Genomic DNA, 9,806 nt, shown 5'->3' on the forward strand with positions numbered 1-9,806 from the left:
TTGAACTTAACTTAAACGAGACAACTAGCGGACAAACTTTTCAGAAAAAAATTCTTAACAGTAGTAATCTCCTTTGTTTGTTTTCATGGATTATTAAGGAGTTTGAGAATGATTTTTTAATTAATTTTATTCAGTGCAAACCTCTATAACCATGAAACTATTTTCTGTCCAGGCCTAAAGGTACCGTTGTTCTTAACAAATCACTTGAATTTCTCCTATTCACGATTTCTAATAAGGCTTTAAATCTAAGATTTAACCGCCCAAACATTCCAGAATACCCAGAGATAAATTTTGTGTTCATGAAATACTATCAATTTCCCGGCAGAAAGAACCAAGCATTAAAACCCAGGGTGGCCACTATCGACAAGGTCTATGTTTTGAAACAGACTTCAAGGAATGTTGGCTCGGATTTTTTTATCAATATCTAAATAAATGTAAAGCTGTAGTTCAATTTCGTAGTTTATACACAGCGCAAAAAACACCGAGTGGAATTGTTCAGAGATTACAAGTGCTACTCAAAAATTGTATTCTCACCCAAAGGGACCTCCACTGACGGTAGTCTTGTGATGAATATCGTTCCATGTTATTTGGTTTGGAAGCCCCGTTGAATTAGAAAAACCAATAGTAAACACCAGCCGAGCGTCAAAGGCTCTCCTCAAAAGCTGCAGCACTTCTTGACCTTCTGCTGTATTCGGAAGATAAGCAGTACGCGACGTGCCGTCGTAATATTGCCCGGGATTCGGATGTTCCGAACCTTGAACGCCCCCTGAAAAGCTGTAATGTATGACAATTGCGCCAGCCCCTGAAAAAAAATTAAACAAACTGTGAAATTTTAATTTGAAAAGCAGTCCGACGTGTGTTGATTAGGTACAGAGAAGTTGCTCAACTGCGCTACATAAATTTTTGTCAATGTAAATCTGAGCTGATTTTCCAGAAGTTGGCCACAGAAATTGAGCACATTTTGACACTTTCTACGCTGAAGGGATATGAAGGGATATGACTTCAGTTACCGTTCATCAAAAAAACGTAAGGTCAGAGAATAAAACTATGCAAGAGAAAAGAGGGGTTTTTCTTTGGAATTAGACTTGACATTGACATCTGAGTGAAATGAAACATGACCTGTTATCCGACAAAACAAGTGTGACATTTGGCAATTGTTAACGGCGCCAACATATCTTTAATCTCATCCAAAACCCGGTCTTTTAGCGCTCAAGTCAAGCTTTCTACAACAAGAATCAGCTTAATCAGAACAAGAAAGCGATTTAAACTGATTTTTCGTCTTCATTCTAAATTCATGCTGAAACGCGAATCACGCCGATCGAACATCTGGAAATTATTAATGGCACTTTCGAGCCGAAATCCCACTTCAGGAGTAATCGATGACTAGCCTAACATCGCTACAGTTGTAAGGGCGAATAATAATCGAGTTGATTTTCAAACTCACGCTTTTCGAAGAGAAAATTCTTGCCAATTCTTGCTCATGTTTCGCCATTCTACGTTAAGTCCCGGATGTTGACAAAAATATTTGAAGGAGGAACATCATAGAGCGGTTTTCAGCAAGAAAAAATACTACGTCTTTGGCAGGGTCAGAAATTCCCGATAATTTCACGTTCCCCGACTAGAAATCATCCCTAAGAGCTACTTTCTACAGCCAAAGACTGTCACCACCTCAAGCAAAGCTCACGATATGCAACCATTAGTCTTTGCCCGAATAACTGAAAATTACCCGTTTAGCTCAAAAGAGAACTAGGTAGGGAGCATATTAGACGAAGTCAGAGCTGCACTAGTAAGACTTTTTCTCTCACTAGACTTAATGATGTCTTCAGGAAAACTTTGCTTCAGGTGGGCCAAACAAAACATTAGGTCTAATGAATTTGTTCTGAGCTCAGAGCGCGCCGAATTCAAAGCGCAACGTTGTGCGGTTTACATACATTTGAGAGAGAATGAGGCTGACTATGCCATATACAGGCACAAGAGCAACCAGCATGCCTGCAGATATCGAAGGTACGCTGGTAAAATCTCCAATCACATGACACATATTAATACTTATTGTAACTCATTCCCACAAACTGAATCAAAGCATGGTATGCAAAAACAATGGCGAGTTAGTTTAGGATAGCTGCCACTGTCTGGAAGATGAATCTGAAAAGGCATTTTGAGATCTTCCGCAGAGAATAACAACACAGAGAACTGCACAAACTACACATAGATTTCTAAAGTGAGCGCAAATCGGATATATGCTTAGATTGTGGACAGAGAAAAGAAGGAGGCGATAAACGGCACTACAGGTATGAGCCGCATGTGTGTGGGTAAACATCAGCTGAGAGCGGAGGAGAACACACGGCAATCTTAGAAGGGTGTTTAGGTCCAAATATCCAGGACACTAAATGACGCAGTACATCATCATTCTCGTCCTTAGGGGTTACTCTAGTGGGGTTACATGGTCTGTAGAAGTCCTTGCGGGTGGCAGGAGTGACTGGGTTGTGAGGCAAAAGCTGAGGTCCATATTTTCTTTCCTGAGCTCCTTATACAACATTGTGCGTTGAAAGTCCTTGTATATTGAGCTTCTCTGTAGTGAGTATTTGTGTTTTTTTTTTTGTTTTGTCTTGTTTTTTGGAATTCCAAAAATTATACTAAAACAACTATTCACTTTAGCAGGTTCGGTAAGTATTGGTGAATATTTACGTCGCCTTGGGCGAATAATTGTTGAAGAACAATCCAACAGATTCAACTAAAAACACTTACAGTATCATTTTCCTAACAACTTCTGAATCAAGCACATCTATAAACCAAATTTACTTTAAAAATAATGAACACAAGCTATAATACAAAAACACAAATTACTAATGAGTCTTCAGATACCTTTGATTTCAAGGTCATGCAGTTCTTTTGAAAGACTGTTCCTTGGCTTTGGCGCATCCAAAGAAAATGCAAAGGCTCCTATTATCATTCACCAATAAATTTTCATCCAGTCTGCTTGGTTTAAATTAATCACGTGACACTATCATCTCATAGCCGGTCCATCCAACGAAAATGCCCCGATGGTTAGTACTCATCCACGAAAAAACCCTCCGATCTTCCAATTCATTAACAAGCATTTTGGTTTCATTGGGTTTTTTTTTTAAACCTCCACGTTGCTTATTTCACTTATTCATTTCAGCCTTTCGCATTAAGGTCAAATTACGAGCTGTAAATTCAAAATGACGGTCTAAGTGACTTTTGTGCGGAAGAAAATTTGGTGTTGAACAATAAAAACGAACGATTTCTTTGTTGACCACGGAATTAACTCTTAAGTGTACGTTAAAGTGCTAAGTGAATCCGTGAGAATCTTTCTGAGAGTTATTTCCAATAAGGAAATATGAGATCGCACGAGGCCAGGCAAAGGAAAGAATCTTTGACCTCGGCGAAAGAGGAACCATTAACTCCGGATTTGATCGTCCGTTGCTCTACCGATTTGCTCCCGTCTGGCCTCGCAGCTTAGTGGGTAGAGAAACGGAAGATCAAATCCGGAGGTCGCTATCGGACTGACAGTTGCCCCTTAGAAATTTGATGTTCTTAAACCTCTGACATATATAAACCCTCGAAGCTGTCTTAAGGACATCAAATTTTCCGCGCGCAGTGCAACTATCAGCGGATAGTACCAAGATAGAAACACTCTATTGTTTAATTAGTGTCTACTTGGTCCTGGCAGCAGGGACACTTAGTAACAGAGTGAGATAATCTTAGATCAAATTTTAAGTGCGCGTTTATGCGTGAGCTAGATGTAAATGTATTTGCTTTTGCGAAAGACGCGATAACACCTGGCGCTCTTTCAAGTTCCCCGCCGTTTAGTTTCAGTGGGAAATCAGTAAATTATAAATTACCTCTATAACCTGGAATTCTCGTGTAAGAATCGTAGTGAACGGTCATCCTTCCAGGGGGCTGGTTCCCCGCTTGAAGAACACCTTGAGGCTCCTGGCACACTGGACACTTGTTGCTCATATCTAAAGCTTTCTGAAGGCAATACGAGCAGAACTTGTGTTTGCACCTCAAAGCTCGCGGATTTTTCATTGTATCAAGACAAATAGGACACTCTACAGAACAAAGAATATGGTTGTGAGAAATGTTCTTAGAATGCGAAATGTGTGCCCTGTTGCGCTTTTTCTCCTTCCTCTTCCTCTTACTTAGTCTCCCTCGCAGCCGTTCTGTCTTATCACGCAACGCTCCTCTCCACAGAGAGGAGCGGGTTGGGTGACGAGACACAGAAAGGGTGCGAGGGAGACTACTTCTTACTTGAGCGATTTGAAAACGCTTTGATCCTATAATTTCTGCTAACAAGAACCACTTCTCACGTAAAGAAAAACAGAGAGCAAAGAAGAAACTCTGAATTTAGAATACAACACACCGGCATGTGCACAATTTAGGATTTTATGGTTGCGGCTGATACTTGCTCACGCGTAAGATAGAAAGACAGAATCATGTTGCTGGTGATAGGAGTTCCGTTTTATTAAAAGAAGCTATACTATCCACAAAACAGACCTTGCCTCGAATAATTTGCCAATTGCCCGTATCCGTCGCTTCACTTCGTTACTACTCTTTGAAGAAATACATACTCATGGGCCTAAAGTGTCACCTCGGTGCATGCGCTGATTTTCTATCGTTCTTTCTTATTAGCGATTCTCTTAATCATGTGACGGTCGACATTTCTTTTTTAAACTGACTTTTACTGTCATTCAGTTGCACATGTACCCTGAATTTTTTACTTTAAGTGCTCTTCGATTGGACAACAATTTGATTACATTATAAAGTTATGATGAGGGGCCGCAACTTAAGAAAAATTCAAAGTTTTTTAGCCGATTGCATTTACCTTCCTCCTTTTTGTCTTTCTTGCCTTTATCGCCTACAGTGGGGAGAGAAAAGCCGCCTTTTCCTTCATGATGCCCAAGTTGTTGAACAATCGGCGGAGGTGCACCTTTATCGACAGCATTTCCCTTCACTACACCACTATACAAAGCGTTTGGAGGTGAGGCATTACCGTAAGCACCCAGAGGGTCGCTGTTATTAGCACCTAAACTTCCAAACGAATTGTGCTTGTTTTGGCATTCTGCACCGCCCATTGGCTTTACACTCGAACCTCTTTTATTCGCCACGTTTTTTTTGTTGTTTCTGCCACGATTCAAACTTGAAGATGGTGCTGTAGAACTACCACCTTCGGCGCCAGTCGGTGAAAATCTAACTAAATCTCCTCCGGGCGTTCCTCTTACAAGCTTTTCAGCATATCTATTCATAAACGCCTCTCCAAAAGCCACCACTTTGGGCTCATCTATGTTGACGAACCTAGCCTCGGTGATGGTCTTCTTTGCTGGGTCACATTGTCTAGCAAACTCCTCGAGAGCGTCAAACATGATTTCAGCGCAGACGTCTTTCGGCATTCTCTCTTCATTTTGCTTTGTTCTGCGCCTCCCATCCTCATCCATGGCCATTTCTGTTTCCCTCTTTGTTTCCACTCCTTCCTGCTCCAGGTATTTCAGGGCCTCCTCGATGTGGCTTGCTTCACCGTACATCTCCCAGTGCTTTCGATCCTTACAAACTTCTATCGATATTGGGAATTTTTTTCCAGCCTCAGCAATTGTTTCACGAGAATGAACGGTAGTCTTCCCGCTTTTAAGCGAAAAACGCTCCATTTTTAAGACCTGGTACATGTTTTGGTACAGCTCGATAAATAGGTTGCAAGCCTCGTCGTATTCCTCAGCACTGCACCCCTTCTTTGGTTTCAGGCTGACTTTTTTTCCTACCGGTTGTTTAGGCATCTCTACTTTGAAGTTGGCTTCGATGTCATCAAGTTTGTTTTTGTGCGATTTGAAAAACGCTTTCACAATCTTGGGTTCAATCTCAAAGCTCTGAATTTCAGGGTAATCGGACGAGAAAGAGGACATGTGATCGCTGTGTGTTTCGTTGGTTCTTTCTTCAGGGCAAATTGCTTCCATTGCGGCTTCGAATATGGAGCTGTCGGGGTTAGCCTCGCCTTCCTTTTCAGCCTCATCATCGAACCGGAATTCACGTTCTCCTCGACGATGAGATCGTATTGCTTCCCCCTTCAATTTATCGACTACAACTACGCCACTGGATTGATGTATACCCTGTTGCAAGAAGGCGCTGGACTCCTCAACTTGTTTGAAGGTTCCTGACATGATAAATGTATGGGCTGATTCAATCCACTTGATACCAGTTTTGGCAGCGATATCCGTCAATAAATTTCGGGTTTGTTCGTGTGAGATGGATTCCACAAATTCCAAGCAAAGTTCTGCTGATACCAATTTAAATACCTGAAATAAAGGAATTAAAGCATTCATTTGATTTACTCCATTGGTTTACGAGTGTAGAAAATATAATAAAAAGTCTGACGATAGTCTCTCCCTCTTTAATTTCTACATCAAGTGAGCCGTACAATGGAAACATTATAGGAGGCCGCAATAAGCCATTGAAACATAGCTAGGGAGCGTAATCCACACTCGGTGACGTGTGCAGGCGTCCTCAAGGTTACGCAAATCTGGGGGTAATGTTGTGCAGTGTTGTGTAATATTTGTATTTTAGTAGTACAATACAGCTAGTTGAGGTGCGGTAATAAGTGAGACTTATGAATGATGTAGAGTGTTGTTGGTAGAGCGAATTTCATTACAGGCTGTCAATTAGGGACATTTAAGTGAAATACTTTGGTCTTTCATAAGCAGATCACTCCAGGTGGCCAATGAGGCGATGTAAGAGAACTGTCGTATCAACCCTTTAAACCTCACTCTTTTTTCCAAGATGCCAATGGATATTACCAGTTACATTTGAAATCAATTACTCTTACCACGTGAAAAAAAAGCAAGGGAAGCAGATGGCTGTTAAGAGCGGCTGCCTGAGAGTATCGAGAACTCGCGGTCAAAAAACTGAAATTTCAGATTTCCTCATATTTTGTCAGAAGAATCCCTTTAGAGAACTATTTACGAAAATAACAATAAAACTTTCCAAAGATTATTCGTTTTCGAGAATTCCGGCATAATGTGAAATGCCGTGATCACGTCTGTGTGAGCCGGCGTTAAATTTTGGCGAGATTTGGTGCATTTTTAAATCGCTCGGGAAGGAAGACAGCTTAGCGTATTAAAACGATCTTTTGAAGTTAAGTTAGGCATCCTTCTAAAAATACGGTCTTATGAAAATATTGCTGGAGGATTCTTATTTACATGCAGTTTTCAAAGTCCGGAGATTCCTATTTTCAGTATTTTCGCTAACACTGGAAAATGTGGAAACTTTGCGGACAAATATCGCGTCCTGGTACATCGAAATTTGTAGCAAGTATTATACTGTATAAAAGCTCTATACATGTACTACAATATATAAAAATCCAGCTTGGGTAATTTAAAATCCAAGCGTTGACGGAAGTAAACACATAGGGAATTTTAATAATTATTTTTTTCAAAAATGGCAGTGGTCACGCAAGAACAAGTTAATAAGTTTAAAATGAATTTATTGTTTATGTTTCATATCTGGTGGAATAAAACTAAGTTGTTATTCGGAAACAAAATCTCATCTGTTGATGGGTTTATCCGTATAAAAATTAATTTCATTCCTATTATCGCAAACGAAAAAATGAAACGTTCAGGTGGTATGTCACGCTTTCCTCGGTACGCCAGCGTCAACAATGCGAAGGATACGAAACAAAATCAGTAAATATTTCATATCAAAGTGTATCTGAAACCCCCAACAGACGATAATGTCTCATTAAATTACTAATCGACTTGCGTGAAAGACACCTTTGGTTCAGTAAAGTTGCGCAAAAGTTGCAGTCCGAGTTTTCAAAAATCCTAGGTTTGTCAAAGTTGCATCCCATCCTCACTGTCAATAAAATGTCGTGACAGGCACTAGATTGAGCTGGACAAGCGAAGACGAGAATTCTAAAAGCTGAAGAACAAGGTATCTGTGTTTTCAATTTGCGGGTCCTAGACTATATATCATTAACAGAACTGAGATATCAGAGCCGGTAGAGAAAATCATGCTTTCACTTTAGTGCAAGGCTGGCCTTATCTTCAACACCTACACGGCTATAATATATTTGAATGAGCACTTACCGTTCCAATGCCTGCAAAATAGGCATTTAATGAACCATCCCCATTAATGCAAGCAATAGTCCACCCTTCTCAGTCCGATCCGGATAGAAGAGCACCAGAAAATAACCAAGGTTGTTTGCATATTATGGCCATCACTGTGTACATAGCTATTTTAAACTTGCTATTTATAAACAATGACGCAAAATGGTTATAAATAGCAATGTGCGTTCTTGGTTTGGAGTGGTTTGTTCGATATTAGAAACTGTATTTCTTCTTCCGCGATGTCATATTTTGCAGTATCTATATATTTTCGGTTGCATTTATGGCTCAGTGCCCATTTTCGTCCTTGATAGACGATGAGTCCGGTTGCGGTCAAAGTTCGTACTATTACAGCAACCTGCATTTCTTTGGGTGAATGCCAGAAAGATATCTCCAGTCATCCAGGTCCCAACGCGAGGAAGGTGTTTGCTGACGACAAAACTGACAGTGAAATGTAATTAATCCTCGCGCACGCATGTTAGTAAAGTTATCGATCATCTGATGTTGTTGATTGAACATATGACTTTAAGTTTACTGACTTTACATTGATGGAATACAAACAGCGTTGATATTTCTGATCAAGCTACGATCATCTTTACATTGATGGAATTTGATATTCTGAAAGGATGAGTCGAATAACAATCTGACCACCTGCCCGCGCTGTCGAGATGGCGGTAGCCTACCACGCAGTCGTTTTTAGGGGACTCGTATTACCTCCTCCCCGAATCCCCTCAAAACGACTGCGTGGGAGGCTACCGCCAACGAACTGAGACCGTAGATATCTAGTTTAGACGTCTAGTTTAGTCGGAAGGGGTCGAGAGATGCCTCAATAAGCCCTAAAATAATCATCATTATTATCATCATTATTATCATCATCATCATCATCATCATCATCATCATCATCATCATCATCATCACACCATCGCCATTATCATCATCATCATCATCATTATTATGGTGAATCGAATAAAGGCCTTAGAGGTACGGCATGTTGCTTTGCTTTTTCTGTGAGCATGACAAAACTGCAGTTACTATTAAATGACATCTGTAGTACGTAAATACTTCGGATTACTGTTGAATACATTTCACGTGCAAGGGTATGTGTGTACTGAAGGAGATTCAAAATTCGTTCAAATTAAAGTAGCCACAGCGATAGAATGATTGCTGAGACCATTGCGGTTTTTCAATATTATTTCCTCTTTTTTTGTTTAAGTTTTATCAGTCACCTTTCCTTCTAAGACCAGAGTATTGTGTCTCTATACCACATGGTACCCTTCTCTTAGATAAAACAATAGTCCCCCCCCCCCCCCCCCCCTTTCTCTTCTCCCCGTGTTAACTACATTCATTGTTCTCTTTTTTTAATGCCATATTCACTCAAGATTTTTTGAGGGCCGGTTGGAAAAATCAAGCGCCTGGGATCTAGGGATTATTTTCAGCAAACTTATGTATCTATTAACAAGTTGAATGCGTTGTAACCAGCTTTAAATCAATGTTATTTTCTTTACTATGGAAGAAAATACTCAGAAAGACTCAGAAAATGCTGTTTAATTAGCTAAGATAAAGGTCGTTTATTGACAGGCAGACAGACAAACAGACTATAGCTACACGGGTTAGTATTGAACCCCTGCGAAAAAGATGAAAATACCGCAACGTTTGTTTGATGGAAGTTTCGTCTTCAGTGAGCAATACCACGTGAAC

At 40.3% G+C, this 9,806-nt stretch overlaps 2 protein-coding genes across 3 annotated transcripts in view; both read right to left on the bottom strand.

Moving 5' to 3' along the window:
* The window catches only part of LOC146451108 (uncharacterized), an 86,951-nt gene that overhangs the window by 14,130 nt on the left and 63,015 nt on the right, over nucleotides 1-9,806 (bottom strand). The window lies entirely within an intron of this gene.
* Nucleotides 1-9,806, bottom strand: part of LOC146451109 (uncharacterized) — a 30,189-nt gene that overhangs the window by 7,119 nt on the left and 13,264 nt on the right. For both annotated transcript variants that reach the window (XM_085099544.1, XM_085099543.1), the window contains exons 3-5: nucleotides 4,847-6,305; nucleotides 3,864-4,073; nucleotides 535-802 (exon numbers count right to left, since the gene is read on the bottom strand). In XM_085099544.1, the coding sequence (XP_084955670.1) occupies nucleotides 535-802; nucleotides 3,864-4,073; nucleotides 4,847-6,305 (1,937 nt within the window). The remainder of the gene's footprint in view (nucleotides 1-534; nucleotides 803-3,863; nucleotides 4,074-4,846; nucleotides 6,306-9,806) is intronic.

This window comes from Pavona decussata, unplaced genomic scaffold (genome assembly GCF_977016875.1).
Source record: "Pavona decussata unplaced genomic scaffold, jaPavDecu1.1 SCAFFOLD_396, whole genome shotgun sequence".
Lineage (NCBI taxonomy): Eukaryota > Metazoa > Cnidaria > Anthozoa > Scleractinia > Agariciidae > Pavona > Pavona decussata.